Source organism: Accipiter gentilis, chromosome 1, assembly GCF_929443795.1.
Source record: "Accipiter gentilis chromosome 1, bAccGen1.1, whole genome shotgun sequence".
Classification (NCBI taxonomy): domain Eukaryota; kingdom Metazoa; phylum Chordata; class Aves; order Accipitriformes; family Accipitridae; genus Astur; species Astur gentilis.
Genome location: NC_064880.1, coordinates 3,115,045 through 3,133,320, shown reverse-complemented (window position 1 = coordinate 3,133,320; position 18,276 = coordinate 3,115,045). Strand labels below are relative to the sequence as shown.

Below are 18,276 nucleotides of genomic sequence, written 5' to 3'. Positions count from 1 at the left end.
CTCCCCAAAACATGAACCAAAGCAAAAGAGACACTGTGCCTTCACGACCAGCTGGCAGCAGTCCCCATCCAAACCTGTGACCAGCCAAGCCATTCTAGCAACAGAAGGAACAGAGCACAGCAAAACCAAGCCAAAGGACCAAAGAAACGGGGGACTTGAGCTCTTGGATGAGAAACTCGGCATCTTCTTCATGTTGTCCCACCTCTGTACCCTTGGCCAACATTCCCCATAGGGTAGCTGGATGTGCAGGACAGCCGTGAATGCCAGGGAAAGGGGGGTTGAAAGTATAATGCAAATCTCTTTTCTCTTTTTTTGTTTGTTTTTGTTTGTCTGCTTTTTACATATATACACAAGTCTGACAATAAAATGTGGAACACAGTGCAATGTCTTGGCTGCGTAGCATCCAGGACTGGCTTAGTTGTGCATCGTGGTGTGCCACAGGAACACACAGGATGGATAAGTAAAATTGTGTCCTCGGTTGGCTTCCATAGAGGAGCAAACTAGTAGCTGTTCCCCTGGAAGAAGAGCAAAGTCCTTTTTAAAACCTCACTGCAGTCTCTGGAGGGGAAGGCATTCCTCAGAGGTGCCGTGGGCTAGGGTGCCCATTATGGTACAGCTTCTGTTTGATGTGCACCATGTTCCCAGTCGCCTCCTCGTACTGCCTGTGATGACGTTTTCTGAACTCCTTTAAGTTACAAAACTTTGGAATCCAAGACCAGGAATTGTCTGGAAGGCAGAAAGGAGAAGGAAGATGAGATATTACAGGAATTGGCGAGACCCACGTTCTCCTGCCTTGCCTAGTCCTGTTCCTGGAGTGCCCCACAGAAATCGGGCACGCGTTACGGCCTCGGCAAGGCCACCCTCGAGGCTTCCCTTCAGACCACGCTTATTTCCCAGCCAGACTTCGTGCCTTGGCTGTATCCACAGCACTGCCCGCTCCTCTCCGGGGCTTGCAACAGCCTGCGCCCTGGACGCATTCAACAGATGCCCACCCCTCAGACACGACCCCGAGCTAAACACACCTGGGTTGTGCCTGCTATAGGAACGGCTCGTTTCAAGAGCGGCACAAACGGGCTGCGCTGCCCTATCGTGACAGTGAAGGTGGGAGTTAGTTAGAAGAGGAAAACTCCAGCTTTCTCCTCTTGGTAGGAACCAACTCCTTGTGATGAGCCCCATCCTCCAGCCCTCTTTGTGCCTTACTCACACTCTGAGTGTCGGGCTAACAGTAGGGGCAAGATTCAACACAGGTAGTAACCTCATACTGATCTCTGCTAATCGCCGTAGCTAGCAGGGAACTGCTCCGGGGACCAAGCTGCCGGGGAAACAGCAGCACGCTGCTGCCGCATACGGATCATCCCTGTTTTTTTCTTCTGTCTTCTGAAGCATTGGCCGATTTCATGCAACATCAGCACAAGCCACTTTCTGCCCCACAGGCAGTGCAGGCTGGACAGCATCATTTTTTTTTTTTTAATCCAGTGTTTCAGCTCTCAGCCCACGAACATTTCCCGTACCAGTGTTTCAGCTGCCATTCAGTTTCATGAGAGCTTTGGGTCATTCCACCCAGAAATACACATAGCCCAACCCCACAAAGGAGAATTTGAAAGTCCCAGAGAACAATAGATTGTATAAAGTCAAACTATTGCAACTACCATGAGGTGGTATGTGACTGCTCTGACCAGCACTGCAGCTACTATGAAGCGCAATGGGATGTCTGAATTTCTATAGAATATTTCCTATTTTGCGAAATCTCTTCCATCAGGAAGGAGCTATAGGTTATTCTAATAGACCAAAATTTAAGCTGATCAGGCCACAGTGTGACATTGAGTCATTGCTAAGTGGTACTCATGTATTTCAGGGAGGGCTCTACGTTCTGTACCAGTACAGTATTTTATATTACCCCTATCTCTCATAGTCACAGGCACCATTTCTTTCTTTAGAAGGAAGTTTTAGCTTAGGTACTCATTCAACAAAGACATAGGTATACTTTCTGCTTATTGCCTTTAAAATGACTAGATTTGCATAGTTCATTTGAATGAATAGGAAATAGCTAAAAGCTCAACACTCATTATTTTGCTCCAAATTCCCCAGTGATCTTCCAGCCTGTCTTTAGCAAAAGGCACTCAGCATCGCACACAAGCGCACTGTTTTGGACAGAACAGCTCAAGGCATGTAAAAACCTTTACTGGAAAGAGACGTCACGTCCCGTTGCACAGTATACACTAAAAACCTGACCTACAGATTAGATGAGGAGGGTTTCCAGGGTCTCTTCTACCGCACTTCTGATTATGAGGACACAGGGTTGGTTGTTAACAGAGGTGGGAACAGCGCAGGCACACAACTGTGGAACAACCAACCTGGTTTAAGAGCAGACTGGTCTCACGCGGCTGGTGCAGCACCACAAAGACGGCACTAAGAGAAAACGTCTCAGGCCAGAGCGGGTGTCAGCCTTCTGCACCATGAAAGGAGCACTGCCGGCGGGGTTGCTAAGGGAAGGAAAAGCCGGGCGCGAAGTAATACTGCATTCATTTTCTGAAAAGATGTATCTGCGCAGTATATTGCGCCATTGGCCAGCCCCTTCTTAAAAACTTAGAATATGCATACACAGAAAGAAAAAAGAAAAAAAAGAAAAAAAAAAAAGAAAGAAAAAAGATTGTTCGGATTAAATACTAAATCAATTCCTAGCATTGCCCTGAATTACTAAAAATAAAAATCTAGGCAGCATCAATTCACAAGAAGGTAGTTTAGATGGCAATACCGTGCCTGTAGCTCACCGCTCTGTGACGAAAGGCAACAGCTCTGAAGAAGGATATTGCTGTACTCACTACAGCATCTCACCCAAGGATAGCTCTTGCCAGCCCTGCTGACTCTATGAGCGCTGATGAGATCACAGCCACAGGTGGTCTGATCAAAAACAGGTGTCACGGCCTCAAGATTGGCTCGGTACCTTAGATCTCGCTGGAAACGCTGACAATTAGCCTTCTGCTTGGGAAATGACAGCAACATAGCCTCAAGAGAGTCCTGATTCAGAAACTGCTCAAGCAGGCTGCTGGGGATTTGGGAAGACTAATGAGAAATTAATATCACTTTGATCTGAGTTTTTAGAAAGAGATAGTCCACTTCCCTAATTAAAATTTCTTACAGGTTTACAGATGAATCTTTCTCTTGCTCACTCTCCTTTTCCTCTGAGTTGTAATTTAACAGGCACCATCAGTCAGAGTTAGACTGAGATCTGTAGGTATACTGTTACGGAATTTCGAGTCATTCACTCTTTTAATAGTTTTTCTGTCTTTTTTTCCCCTCCAAAAATTAAAGTCCGCGGGATGTCCATGCTGAGAGAGCAAAGAGGGGCAGAGAGGGCCTCTGAAGGAGCGTCTGTTGGTCATTCTCGGGATGTTAGTTCAGGATGCTAAGCTAAGTGGTCCAAAGACTAACTAGCATGGCTAACGCTTTTCCCCGTGGGGCTGATGTCACTACGGGGAAAAAAAATTAACACATCTGGAACAGCAGTGAGGATGGGGAAACCTCAGCTGATGCATCCCGTGACACAGCACAGAAATGTCTGCCGTTGTCAGCACATCGTCGTACGTTTATACAAACCACAAGAGGCTGCACTCCATAAGCACGTGCCTGGCTGCAAATTATATGCGCAGAAAAATCCAGATTCCAGGGAAGTTTTGTCTGGCCTGAAAATATTCTGCCCACATGTGCAGCCATACAACCACCATCTGCCAGCCTGCCTACGGGTAAACACGTTGCTTTCCATCAACCACCCCTTTGCACCAACACGTACTTTACGCTTTCCAAAGCAGAGCCCTCAAGGCTAGGATCCTCGGCTGGCTATTTCCACGTAAACATTCCTGCTTGTATAAAGAGGCTGGTCAGGCCTGGGCCAAATCCGCGTGGAATAAACGCTGCGAGGCTGTCGACCTCGACCCTCTCCACCAGCCTCAGAGGACAGGGCAAGGGATTGAGGAAAGAGAAGGGAGCCCATGAGGCTGCACTTACCATACCGTCGGCTAGTTCTCCAGGCTCGCACTGCATAATGGAGAACCCCATCCATCCACACCAGAAACCAGCTTATACAAAAGCCCAGCAAAAGTCCCAGCATCAGATCAATCTCTTGCTTGGTTACATTGTCAGTCACAAAGTAATTCTCCGAGGAGTCCACCACTGACTGATCCCCATCATATGGAATAACATAATGGACATGATGCCTGTTGCAGGGAACAGAAACAGGGAAAAGCATCAGTGGAGAAGAGCAGAGCACGGGGTTTTTTTTCCGTCCAGCGCCTGCTGTTGCGGCCAGGGGCTGGTTTAACACCATTCCTTCGAGTTTCTACCAAGGTCCCCGGGAGTAGAAGCGCTGTCTCGGCTTTTTTGTGCTTAAGTCAGCATAGAAATTGGCAGAGCGCGAGGCAGAAAAGTATAGAAACCTGAACCCACGCCTGGAACTCACGTCGCATTCCTGACCCAGGCTCTTTGTCCCTAAAAGTTCGTCATCTGTAAAACGGAAGATAATATTAAGGACAGCGGGAGGTTGGAGCGGTCGCCCCCCCCCCCGAGACGTAAAGGGCATTACTGCGTCCGTGTTCACAGGCAGAGGTCAATAACACTTTGCTCCTGTGAGTACACGCAGTCTGAGAGCGCGGCGGTGTAGCCCTGCAAGTGCAATCGTAACATACCGCTCCACGGGAGTTGTTAGCAAAATCCTCCGCTAAGCAGGACTGCCAGTGCTAGCAGCCTCGTGGCATGTCTCCAGACGTGTGCTGTTTTGCTTAATGTCCCGTCTCTCGGAGTAAAATGAGAATCATATCTTTCACATATTGGAGCAGAGCATGTTTACAGCCATGGAGGAAGGACTTGAAAGCGTGCCTCGAATTCATCCTCAGACAGCAGATGGCAGAGACCCTGCAGCGTATCACTCCTGGAAAAGTCATGCGAGCTCTAAGACCGTCTCAGGTTCTCTTACTGCATGACTGGGCTGGTTTGGGATGCAGGGTCTCCCTCATCCTCCTCAGGGAAGAGGCAGCGATAACTGCCCGTAGCGGCAGAGGGAACGCGTGGACTCTGGAGCTTTCAGAGACGTACGTCTCTCTCGGGGGTTCTGGAGAGGCTGGCCCTATGCCTTACGCCAGAAGGGCAACTGGGTTCATTTGTGCAATGAGGCGGCGGAGACCAAGCTCGGGCTGATGCTGAACTGCTTGAAAGACCCTGGTTAACTTGGGAAAAGCAGGGAAATGGCAGGGCTGGAGTGAGGGAGTTGTGGAGTAGAAAAAAAATAAGGCAGGTCTGTGGGGGCTGAATGGGAGGGGACCAGCTGTGACAGGTAACCCGAGCGTGTGGGATAAGAGGATCCCGGGTGATCCAGAATCCAGGATGCAAAGCAAAACTGGGAGCAAGCTGCTCTGGAGCCTCCGCATCTGCTTTAAATGGCCCTTAACCTTCCCCGAGAGCAGCCAGGAGCCACGAGGCTGCCCGGGCTCTGTGCTTAGCCATCCTGCTACCTCCCAATGTCCGATTTTGGTGCTGTCACTGCCGCCACGGAGCCCGGGAACGGCCGGCCAGCCACGGAGAGGTGCGTTCAGCAGCCCCACGTGCCTGCCAGCGCTGCTAGGGTTGCACGCGTCAAACCACCGCAACAGCCCTGGTACCGCAGCACGGATGCGTCACCAGTGCTCCCAGCTCAAGGCCAGGGCACGGTGGCACGGGGTCTTCCCAGCATTGTCCATCGGCATCACCTACCCTCGCATCCCTCCCGCATCCACGGACCCAGCCCTGCTGCCACGTGCCGGAGAGGAGGCAATATCGTTGGAGGCCTCTGAATATGCATGAGGTGCAGGTTGCTCAATAATCACGCCTGAGAAACGTCCAAATATTTACACAAACAAACCTCCACTCAAAGGAACCTGCTGAAAACAGCCCTAATCTCAGCAACGACTTAATGGAGGCCACCTGCACCAGAGGCACCAGCTCCCGGCAGATCAAGGCACGTAGGGCCGGCGTACGACCCGGTGCCACGGCGTGCGGGTGGGAAACCCATCTAGCCACGCTCCTGCTCTCTGGTACTGCTCCCCATTTGCATTTGGCAAACCCCCCCAGTACCAGGGACCAGACCGGGGCAGTAGCAGAAAGGAGATAGCATCTGACGGCGGCTCAAAGTGACCTCCGAGGCTAAAGGCAGGCCCTGCTCGTGCCTCATCTTGCTGGTTGGTTTGTAACCAGAGATTTATTTATTTTTTTTTTTTTCCCCCTCATTTGGCTAGGGAAAATCCAGGGGGCAAAGGGAGTGTGAGAGAGGGCTCCCAAAAAGGGAGCTCTTACTCGTGAATGGGAGGGCTCCCGTTAATTTCATGAACATGGCCAAGCAGCTTTGCAGAAGGGGAAGCGGCAAGCCTCACGCACACCTCCCATGCTTCCCCAGCCACTTCCAAGGATGCCTGGCAGGTCCTTAACTTACTCCCTTTTCCTTCCTGCAGTACAGAAACAGCCTAAGGGCTGAGTCCACGAACACCTCCAGAAACCTAGACTCCTTGAAGTGATGAAGGACTTGAGTGCCTCGGCCGGAGCTGGTATATATATCTCCTCTGCATCGCTGTGTCACAACCCACAGGGCTACCTAAAGCCTCCCCACGCGGAGCATCGCTAACACGCAGCCATCTCTGGAGTTGAGAGAAGCAAAACTTCCCAGATGCCTCAAGGACAGACCCATTCCTACAAGTGAGTGCAGACACCTCTCCAGACGTGAGGTGGTTTTCACAGAGGGGCTCAGCCCTCTACCAGAAAAAAGTCCTGGAGTACCCGCCTCCCACTGCCAAAATTCCCGCAGTACTCAGGAGCAGGGATGTGCCCGTAGCACTTGCGCGTGTACACACACACACGTGCAGCACGGCCAGCGCTCCAGGGACACGGCACCCTCCTCACGTGCTTCACAAGAGGGGTTTTTTTCCTACCACGCACTCCGCTTTCTTCATAGCTCTTGTTCTCTGCTTGCAGGTCGTTGAGGGAAGGGACACTGTCACCTCTTCCCTGCCTTGTCCCTCTCCTCGGTGCAGGCTGACTCTGCACACTGCAGTGGGATCTCCTCCAGCTCTCCTAACTTTCTTTGGTCACCACCGGACTGAATGGCACCTTGGGGGCAGCAATCAGGGCCTGACACTCCTTTTCTGTTTGCAGCTGCCTTTCCATGGGCAGGGGACGGTCCCCAAAGCCCAGCGGCTTCCATAAACCCACACTATGGGCAGGGGACGGTCCCCAAAGCCCAGCGGCTTCCATAAACCCACACTATCACAGAATGGCTGAGGTTGGAAAGGACCTCTGGAGGTCATCTGGTCCAACCTCCTGCTCAAGCAGGGCCACCCTGAGCCGGTTGCCCAAGACCACGTTCAGATGGCATTTAAATATCGCCAAGGAGGGAGACCACAACCTCTCTCAGCAATCTGTCCCAGAGCTCGGTCACCCTCCAGTAAACGAGTGTTTGCTGATGTTCAAGCAGAACCTCCTGTGCTTCAGTTTGTGCCCGTGGCCTCTGGTCCTGTCGCTGGGCACCACTGCAAAGAGCCCGGCTCTGCCTTCTTTACACCCTCCCTTCATGTATTTATATACATTGATAAGATTCTCCCTGAGCCTTCTCTTCTCCAGGCTCCACAGCTCAATGAGTCTAGGTCTGTAGGGTCACTTAGATCTAGAGGCTGCGGATGGCGTGGGGCAGACAGAAAGACAACATAACCAGCTCTGGGGTGCAAGTGAAGTTGATAACAACTGTTTTCAACGCAACTTCTCTTAACGTGACTGCACCAACATCTCTCCATACCCATGAGCCATAAGGCGCATCTCAGACAGACAACGGAGGGAGGGAACTCCAGAAAATGATGGCTGGTTTAAACCTTTCTCACTGTTCATGTGTGGGCTGGGGCCGGACACACAAAGCGACCGTTGGCTTCCAGCATTCCGTAAGGAGGGATTCAGTCCTCCCAGTACCCCTGTGCCAGCCCTTTGCCTGTACAGCCTGAAATGCTGTGGAACAGTCATGCCCAGGGGAGAAAGGAGTCGATCCTGTTGTATGGTGACCCACTAAGAAGTCCAAAGACAATTCATGAGAGGCAAAATTCAACAGAGAGCAAAAACTTTGATCTATCTGGATTTGGCAACGTAACTTTCCAAGTATCAGAAATCAAAGTTGGATCCCAGGTGCAAGTTGCCTTAAAAGAAAAGCCTCCTGTCACTAAAGCACACCAGGAAAGCACGAGACCCTGCACTGCTACCTTCCAGGTAGCTTTTGGGAACCCTGAGTTACCAAAGTAGTTCTATGCAGTGGAGATGCCAGTGTTAGGTTTCCACTCTGCAGAGTTTTCTGGAAAGGTTTTAGTAAAGCTCAGGAAAGAAGAATTTTTCCTGCTAGTGCAACAGTTGAGAGATCTGGGCTGCGGGGATCTTTTACGCTTTGTTTTGGCTTGATGGGATTGAGCGGTGCCACTGGAGATGGGGAGAAGAACGGGGACGGACCCCCAGAAGTGTTCTGTTGCGGCTCAAGTCCTTGGGGATGTGACAGGAGTGATTCAGAGACACTGGCACATCAGCACAGCGCGTTATTAATAGTGCGCAAAGGTCCAGGGTCCCCACCACACATCAAGGGAATTGGAAACTGGAACGTGGCCTGGATGGCTCTGGGGGCTGGATCCAGCGAGGGAACGTATCACCTCCAAGACGAGCATAACGTGGGTGCAGCAAGGCACCACCAGCTCCACGCCAGCGCGCTTCCAGGGAGGGCAGACAGTGCTGGAGCCCAGGTTCTGGCAGGGCAGCTCCTCAGAGCAAATGCTTTTGGCCAGACCTTGTTTTCAGAAACGTGGCCGTCCAGGGGCTGACGCAACCCTCCCGTCAGTGCCGGTTTCACCAACCAAAGACCTTTGAGAAGAGACGAAAGTCTCCTTCAGCCTCGCGTTACCTTAGCCAGCAGTCAGACAACTGATGTGGATGTGAGGACTCTGGGGTTCGCAGCACCCTCGGCCGTGAGAGAGCTGTCACCAAGTACCTGTGGTCCTCATAAGGTAAACCCACGTCCTGACCGTGTTTCTTTACAAGAAAAAGAGGTACCAAATAACCCGAGGGCCAATTCCTGGGCAGTTCAAGCTGGTATCAATTGTCACAACAGATCCGGGCCAAATTATTCCTGCTAGGTTAATCACACACTACCTCTAACAGCCATGCCCACCCTGGATGCGGTGGAGCTTCCACGGGAAGCGGATGTAATTGTAGGAAAAGAACCGTAACCCCGCTTCAGGTGAGAAGCTGAAGCTGCTGCGCTAAGGGAGCACGCTTTGTGTCCGTGCACGTGCGCGTGAGCTGTAGCATCCCTGTCCCCTTTCCTAGTGTTTGTGACAAAGGGGGAAGACGTCTTCCCTCCCAGGGCAAGCAGTGCAGCGGGCTGGAGCGGAGCCTTGGCCAGCGTGGCTGGGAAGTTTCACTACAGAGCTGCCCAAAGCGCTATTGTCCCTTCCAGTGACCTTGCGTGTGTTGCTGGCTGCTGCAGCCAAAGCACAGCACGGGAGCCTTTAAAAAAGAGCCGCCGGTCTGTCATTTTAAATGCGAAGAGCCCATCGCTGCTTCTACGCTTTCCACTTCACCCTTCCGCTGGGGCTGTCGGCACACTGATGCTCTGGCTCGCCTTGGCTCCCTCCTGGGCAGGTGTCAGTCTCAGTCGGTAGCAGACATGTCACATCTCCCAGGCTCACGCTGCAGTTATCACAACCTGACCCATTCCCCATCTCCAGCTGCAGCAGGATTGGGGGGAACACGGCTTATCCCGCCTTACCGGCCAGCCCCCCCCAAGGCATGCCCTACACAGGGGCTGCAAGCAGAGCTAGAGGGATGCAAAGAGCATCCCTGTTCTGCATCCCTGTCTGACCTTGCAGCCTCTCCCCAAGCGTGCCAAACAGCCCGGCACCTCTCAGATTGCCAGCAGAGCCAGTCTGCAGACCAGCGTGGATGGCACCATTGCACGGGTGAAAACGTCTCCCCGGGACTCTTTGCACTGTAGCGGCTACCAGGAGCCCAAGAAGCCCCGGCGGTCTCCAGCGCTAGGCAATGAGCGCTCCCAGCGCATCCACAGAGGATCTGGGGACAGAGAGGTTTAATGGCTTTTCCAGAGGGGCTGGGAAAGGAGGAAACGGAGGAAAAAAAGGTACTCTCTGTGTACCTCCCGACAGCAGTGCTGCTAGCCTGTCCCTCCCCTGAGTGTGGCTGGAAGCATTTGGCCCCTCACCGACAGAGCCCAGCGAGCAGCATTACTGGAACGCACGCTGCCGCAAGACAACGCTGCTCCGGCACCACCGGCCATCCTCCGGGGTCACTGGTGCTGCCAGGGAGCCCAGCACCGGGGCAGAGCCCCAGCCAGCAGCCACCTCACGCGTTTCCATCCCGTGCCCAGCCACTCTCCTGGGAAAGCAGCCCATTGCACCGCAGCGTCTCCGTGCACGCCAGCCTTTCGGGAGAGCTCCAGCATAGCCTTGCCCTGAGTCTTTCCCTCCTGGATCAGAGCCTCCTGAGAGCAGGGCTGAAGTATCCCTCAGCCAGGAAAAGCTGACTTGAGGGTTGGCCAGGCCCCCAGCTCTGCTGCAGGGTACTGGCATTCAGGTAAGGCTGACACTCCTCTCGGTCCTTTTCCAACCCCGCTCACGGGGAGAGACTTTGCCCGGGAAGGACAGACTCACCCAAGGTCACTCAGAAGGTCAGTGGCAAAGGGAATACAGGCCAGAGCTCCTGAGGTCCCTGTCTTTTCGCAGACGGGGAACTTCCAAGGCCCCCAGGCTGTTTTGACGGGTCCTTGCTCCACGCAGGTGTCATCTGTTCTCTCCAACTCACCCTGCCTCCACGGACGCCCTTTGGTGTTTTTCCTTTGCATGACATCACCCGGCTCCTGATCTGCTGCCAGCTCTCTGCTTCCAGAGAGGACCCTTTACTGGCTGGGATGGAGACATTCGGACTGGGGCAGCACTACACGTCCGCAGTCCTCCAGAGCCCTGCTCTCTCCTGGGAATCGGTGCCTCCCGAGGAGGTAGGACCAGAGGGGCCGGGCTGCCTGCATGCAAGCAGGCCCCAGCATAATGATTTGGACAGCCTGAATATCTCCACATGCTGAGGACAGAGAGTGCCAAGCTCCCCCACGGATCTGCTCCAGCAGGCACATTCCCGCATGGCATCAACAGGAGCCAGCAGGAGTGTAAATGTGGCTGTCACCCCTTCTTCCCCCGGCAAGAAGGCAGATGTTAAGAGAAGAACAGTCCCCGTCATAGCAGGCGAGTCTGCGCGGGCTCCGTATCAGCAGCAGGTACCAGGGCCAGCCTTGTCTCTCTGCTGACGTTCTCACTCCACGCGCCATCACTACACCAGCTTCCCTTCCCAGGGAACTGGCAGGACCGTTTTCCCACCGAACAGCTGTAGATGCACTTCGACTGGCCTCAGGGGTTCTGGCAGCTTTGCCTTCCCTGGCTCTAGTGCTGCCAGCAAGGGCAGCTGAGTGGGAAAGCACCGGTCCAGCCTAAGAGTGACACCCCACTTGCACACAGGAGTACATCTGCTCCCACTCGCATCCCAGAGGAGCATCCGTCCCGGCTCTCGGAGCAGGACCGCTCCTATGGCAAAGGCACTGTCCAGCCCAGGTTGGCTCAGACTGAAAAGCGTGGCTGGGTGGATGTTGCCACTTAACAGACCGCAAATATGCATCGGCCTTGACCGCCTGCTTCTACCGGGTGGGAGAAAAGGGCAGCTTGCACGTGTAACTCCAAACAGCATTACCTCCCGGTGCCGCACAGCCATGGGGTCCAGTCCCCGCGGGCACGGGCAGTCACTGAAAACTTTGCACGGCACAGCCTTCGCAAGCACCTTCTCTCTTCTGCTGTGTCCAGCAAGAGGCCACAACTCCCTTCTGCCATCACAGAGCTGAAAAGCACCTGCCAGGGCCCGGCATAGCGAGGTCACTTCAACAAATCACTACCTTGCTCCTAGCGTAAAGTGACAAGCAACAGCTTCAGCCTCAAATAGCCCCAGTGACCCTGACCCCACGGGGATGTGCACGGCGAGGGTGGAGATCAGCCCTAGCCGTTCAGCAGCGCCCGAAGACGGGGCTGGTTTTCTGCCCCAAATATCTTGACCCCAGTGACTCACCCCAGTCACTGCCGACACACCGGGTGCTTAGGAACATGGGGGGAAAAAAACCCCAAAGTACAGTCCGCCGCTGCAGGAAATGAGGCTAGGTTTGGCAGAAGGCATTTCGGGAAGATGTGGGCAGGGTGCCGTAAGCTAGCACTCCCTTTCGCTTGTCCTGGGACCTTCTTGCTGGGCCCAGTCCCCCACGGCGAGGAGAACAGGCAGAGTCCGGGGAAAGACACATCGCTGCCCACGGGGCGAGACCCCAGCCACCAAGCCTCCACGCAACCTGACGGGCTCTTTGAGGAGACAGCCAGAACAGTCTGCCCTGCTGGCCGTGCACCCAGGCAACTCCAAAGAGCCTGGAGCCACCAAAATGTGGGGCAGAGCCTGGGACAGCCCTGGGAACGGCTCACGCTGCTGCCTGTCAGCCTCCCACCAGAGACAAACCCACTGGAGGGAGACTCACCGCGTCCCAGCCGCCCCTCCGCGGGGAGCAGAAAGCGTGGATAGAAACGAGTGAGGAGAGCTTGGAAACGCAGCCAGGCCCCCATCCCATTGCCAAGGGAGCGGAGAGCCGGGTCGCGGATGCTCTAATGACACACATCTACCTTTGGCCCTCCCGCCTGCCGTGGTCCCAGCCAGGAGCCAAACGCCCAGGGCTGCCCGCAATTTTCCCCGTCTTCTGGCCGGGAAGGGCACTCTAGCATCAAAGAGCGGCAGGGACTTCATCTAACATCAAAGAGCGGCCAAAGGCTGAAGTCTGGGCTTTTTCCCTGCAGCCTTGCAGGGATGAGGTGGGACGCAAGAGACGGGGGACCCCCAAATCCCCTGGCGTGCCCGGCTTCAGCCGGCACCTGCGGCACGCACAGAGTCAGTCCTCGCCGTCCACAGCCACCGCCAGCAAGGCAAGAGTTGCCAGCCCCTCACGCCGACACAAGCTCAGCGCGGATTCTGGTTCCTTCTGGAGAGCTGTACGCTGGGTGCCCAAGGCCAGGTACTCACGGTCCAGCCTGGGGTGCTTAGACGTGGGAGGCCATTCCTGGGGAAGGGCTTCACTCTAATACCCTGAGGAAGGATAAAACCAGGATAGGAGAGCCGAAGGAAAACATTTCTGAATGAATTAGTCGGTGTGACTGACCAGGGCAGGAGGCAAGACCGGTAATGGCAGCAGCTCAGCCTATGGCACGTCAATCCTCGTTTATTCCAATTCCTCCTTCCCATCCACTTCTGCAACATTTACTCATTTTCCCCGTTCCTCCCTGCAACACACTGAACTGCAGCCAGTTCGCTCCTCCGAGGACTCCCTTTGGTTATTGGCAAATTAAGAGCCCTTTATCAATCCCCGCTACCGTCGTTCACAACATGCTTCAGGACGCATCCTTGCCTAGCGCAAGGCAGAATTGCTTGTGGCTCACGCTCTGTGCACGGAAGGCCTGCACTCAGAGCGCTTGGCCAGCTGACAAAAAGGACAAGGCGCATTCGGCATCACCTGCCTTTTAAATGGGAGAACTGGAGCCACTGGCATTCAGGCAGCAGGTCAGAGCTCACATTAGGATTACAGACTAGAGCATGAGGCCACACGGTCCCATAGCATAGGGATGCTTTGTGCAAGCGTCTCCTACGTCAGGGCACGAACACGTTGAAACCAATGCTCGCGCACGATAAGAGCCCGTGCCCGGTATGCTATTTCTGTTGGCAAGAGCCATTGCTTGTACATACCTAAGGCAACTGGTAAACTTATGCTCTTTACCTCCTCTCAGATCCACGCTTGACAATTTGGAAGCTGTTTCATGCACTTTCTAAGAAATGACCTAACTATGTCTGGGGAGAGTGCCATGGCTAATTTATCTGCCTCAACGGCATCTCTGCAGCCACACAGTTAGAGGAGAGAGGAGTCCCCCTGCCACCTTCTCAGACTTGGGCAGAAGGGACACTCCGCCAACACCACCAGTGAGACCTGACACTCTTCAGACACTCCGGACGATGTTAAAGTCTATTACCAGCAGCCGATTTTCACCACCGCTGAACACAGCTGTGACAAGTAAAAAAAAGAAAAATTGGGTGAAGAGGCAGAGGAAAACTCTCAAACTAGTGAAAAACATCAAGAAGGCTCCAAAACATTACCTAAGAAAAAGCCGATCCCTGCCAAAGCAAGACAAAGACACCGTGGACGTTTCTTGTCCACAGTCTTCCCAATTGACCTTAACACAGAGGTGCCCAAGGAGCTGGGTATTTAGGCTCTGCTTACTAGACCGCTCAGGACCCGGCTGCATTTGGCCCTGGATGTGCTGCTTGTAGCCGCTTTGCTGTTTTGCCACGGGAATCCGAGGAGGAACCGCGGGGAGAAAGGTAACGATCACCGTCGGTGAACGAAGCAGAGTGGAAGGGCAAAGCCGTTTCCCTTCGTTAAGCTACGCGCATCCCGGTTTCAGCTTAGCTTCCACACCAGGGACACCGGAGGACCGTGACGCCTAGGAGATGGGATGCAGCCGGTTCCAGGGGCAGCTCGAAGAGGAGGAAAGCTCAATCTAAACGTTGGATGTGGCAGGGGAAGGCTCCCCCAGCATGTCCTTTAGCTGGCACAGCCTCATGCTGCTTTACTCCCCCACAGACAAGAAACTCTCCAGCAGGCAGTGAGTAACCAGGCACAGGAGGGGAACGAGGCCTCTAGGAAGGCAGGATAAGGATCACTGACAGCAGTCCCATAGGGAAAAGAGAATTTCACCTCCCCGGAACTCGGTCCCCAGGCTCTAACGGAGATCCCGGGCAAAGCCCGGTTACGAGCTGAGCAGCTCAGCGATTACACGCAGGACGAGAAGCGCTACGTTGTTTAGGAGAATTACGCATTGCCTGGAGAGAGGTAGGTATTTGTCCAGTCATAAACTTATACACAGCAAAGGCGATACTCCTGGCATAGAAGCCACCCCGACGCCCTCGGCTTACTAAACGCTCCACAAAAGCACAGACCGGCTACCTCGGTGTGCTCTGTCCGGCATCATTACAACTCTCGGGAGAAAAGCCACAGAGAATTAAAAGCCGATCAAAGATTACAAAGCCTCAAAGTGACACTGTCCTAGACAGCACCACTCCTTCCTGGGCACAGATCCTCTCGGTTCTCCAAACCCCGTTCCGTTTACGGCACACAACCACCAACCGCAACACCCAGACCGCGAACACGCCGAGAAACAACGCAGCCGGGTGACAACAAAGACAAAATGACAAGCGTTTAAACGAAAGTTACTCACTTTCCCAGGGCTTGCAGATGCATATACACGAGCATGCACACAAAGGAAAATGGACTTCCAGGCCCACGGAAAACTCTTCTTCCGGGAAAAAAAAAAACCCAAAACCCCCCTGCGTTCATGCAGGAGCTGCTGAGGAAGGTGAGACACAGCCAGAATGCAAAAATGGTAGCCCAGCCGGCGGCACCCTGCCGCCGGCCACCACCTCGCTGTGCCTTTCCCATGAGATGAGGTGGGAAGGGGCTGGGGGGGGTGGGGGACACGACAGGCGAGAGAGCCCTTATGCGGGTAACTTACCTTCCACAGTTGCAGTGACAAACTCGGTCTTCCCCTCTCAGATGCGGTAAGATGTAATTGTGAAATCTGTCCAACAACGCATTCATGTCCATCAAGCAAGCTATTGCCTGTAAGAGCCCATAACCAAGGCATCTGGTCAACTCTGGATGATGGAATAAAACATTGACTCTAGTTTGATTGCCAAAGACTGAAGCAGTCGTCAAGAAAATAATTTTTTTTCGGTGTTTAATGGGGCACACACACACATGCACACGCACGCATACACACAGAGGTGCACGGGCTAAGGGACGGTGCGGGGAGGGATTGGGGGGGGGAGGGAAATAAGCAAAAATCTCTTACCATAACGATAGAGGCGCCCAGGATCATGAAAATCATGGTGTTTGCATTCATGGACATCAAGAGGGAATTGCCAGCGGTCGGGTCCGTCCGCCCCCAGCCCGGCGGCGGCCGCGTTATTCCGCAGAGCTCAGCCCGGGGCGCATCGCGCTGGGTGCCCGCACGCTGCGGTGCGGCGGGGGGCGGCGGGGAGCCCCCCGCACACACACCCGCACTCCCCCCGTGCCGGGGATGCCTCGGGCTCCCTCGCCCTGGCCCGTTTTATTTTTTTATTTTTCTAGGATAAATGTGACAGGTAAAAAAAAAAAAAAAATAAAAAAAATAAATATATATATATATATAAAAAAATTTTTAAAAAAAGGAAAATATACCCAAAAAAATAAATAAATCTCTTTTTCCCCCCGGCCTCTCCCCGGCCTTAGCCGAGGGAGGTGCGCCACGTCTCCGGGAGCGGGCACACACCGCCACAAGCACAGCCCTTCATGCAGCAACTGGAAAGCGAGCCAGCCAAAACCGGGGGGGGGGGGGGGGAGGCTGGGGGAGGAGGAGGCAGGCTGTAAAAAAAAATCACCCAGTCCGGGGGAGCCTCATTGCATCCTCTTCCCCGACCCTCCCCAAAATCCCCACACCCCCCCCCCCCCCTCGATGGGTGAGAAAAAAAATAAATCCCCAAACCACCCCCCCCCCCCCCCCCCAAAAAAAAAAAAAACCAAAACCACACCAAACCAACCCCAAACCCTCCCGGCTCAGGGCTGCGTGTCCCCGCTGCTCGGCTCTTTGCTGGAAGCCCCCCCCGCCCCGACCCCGGTTCTGCCACCGGGGGGGGGGGGGGTGGTGGTGGTGGGAACGGGAAGGGATGCGGGATGCAGCGGGGAGATGCTCCCAGGCAAAGCCGGCCTCCCCCTCCCCAGCCCGGGCATTTACCTACGTGGGGAGGCTCTGCTCCGAGAGCGGCTCATTGCGAGCGACAGCAGCAGCGACAGCTCTGCGGATCTGCCCTTGCGGGGCTTCTCTTCTTTCCCCCCCCCTTCGCCGGCAGCCACACGTTTTTTCCAAGCGGAGAACCCCGGCAGAAGCGCTTTGGCCGCATTTTTGAATCCCACACGCCATCCTCATCCCGCCCTTTTATCCTTCCCCATCCCCCGGGGGTCGGTCCTGTCTTCTTTCGTATCCTGGAGGGAACAGACGGGATCCCCCCCCCCCCCCAAGTACCACCACCAGCACCTCCCCAGTCTCCGGCGGTGTGAAAGCCCAGGGATGTGGGGAGGGGGTCCGGGCACAGCCCTTGGTGGGATGGAATGGATGGATGGATGGATGGGAGCCCCGAAATCCCCCACGCTTCCCACTGGGAGAGCGACAGCCCCTCTTGGGGACCCGGGGGGGGGGGGGGGGTGTCCCCCCAGCCCTTTGCCCCAGGTCAGCCTGGGTCCCCTGCTCTGCGTGCTGTGGCAACAGAACCGGGAGCAATTCCCACCTCTGACCAGTATCTCTCCTGGACTTGATCCCCCTAAGAAAAGCTGGGGTGATGCAGACACAGGAGACCCACTCATTTTGGGGACTGAAATAAAATTACAACTTTGTCCGGTCTACCAAACCGGAGATCTAAGGTCGGAGCAAAAGGTCGTGCGCGCTTCGGGTTCTCCCCCGGTTTTATTTCACCGTGCTATTTGGGCAGTCCGACTCAGGCCACGTTTAGGAGCTTCTGGGAAAAATAAAAGAAGTGGCCAGCCAATAACTTTCTGCCTTCTCGCTTGTTTGTTGTTCTTGTTAATGTAAACCGTGCAATCTGGATGAGCAGAAGAGATTACAGCCACCACGTGGGAAATGCGTGGCAGCACATAGCTTGACGGCGGTGATGTCGTGCAGCGCCTTCACCTCCAAGTCCTCAGCCTTCCTCGGGGTTAGTTTCACCTTGCTGGAACCCAAGTATCATTTATTTTTTAGGCTTCGCAGGGACATCAAAGTAGACTTTGCTCGTTCTGGGTTTTGCATTCTTGCATATTTGTTTTCCTTCTCTTCCTCAGGCCACAATCAGCCTTCTTATGTAATGACTTGTGTTATATAAACTCCATTCTTCAAGGAACAGTCATTAACCTACTACTGGGTATTGAAAATACTAAAATACTGTCACACAATTAAAATCACTAAATGGTGTCCTCAAATTAGAGCACAGATTGCATTGCAGATTTTTTTTTTTTTTTTTTTTTTTTTTTTAAATTAAACCACACACATGAAACATTTGATAAGCCAGGCA

The 18,276-nt window shown here is 53.9% G+C and overlaps 1 protein-coding gene across 3 annotated transcripts; it reads right to left on the bottom strand.

Moving 5' to 3' along the window:
* Window positions 1-577: 577 nt before the first annotated feature.
* TMEM240 (transmembrane protein 240) lies at window positions 578-17,036 on the bottom strand. 3 transcript variants are annotated; one of them, XM_049816214.1, is made up of 5 exons: window positions 16,947-17,009; window positions 16,026-16,299; window positions 15,687-15,793; window positions 4,006-4,214; window positions 578-726 (listed from the first exon to the last, which is right to left on the bottom strand). In XM_049816214.1, the coding sequence occupies exons 2-5, from the start codon at window positions 16,080-16,082 to the stop codon at window positions 578-580; spliced, it is 522 nt and encodes a 173-aa protein (XP_049672171.1). In that variant the 5' UTR covers window positions 16,083-16,299; window positions 16,947-17,009. The 3 variants fall into 3 exon arrangements, with proteins under 3 accessions (XP_049672171.1, XP_049672192.1, XP_049672182.1); XM_049816235.1 differs by lacking the exon at window positions 16,026-16,299 and having other exon boundaries at window positions 16,947-17,036; XM_049816225.1 differs by lacking the exon at window positions 16,947-17,009 and having other exon boundaries at window positions 15,687-15,828; window positions 16,026-16,314.
* Window positions 17,037-18,276: the final 1,240 nt, after the last annotated feature.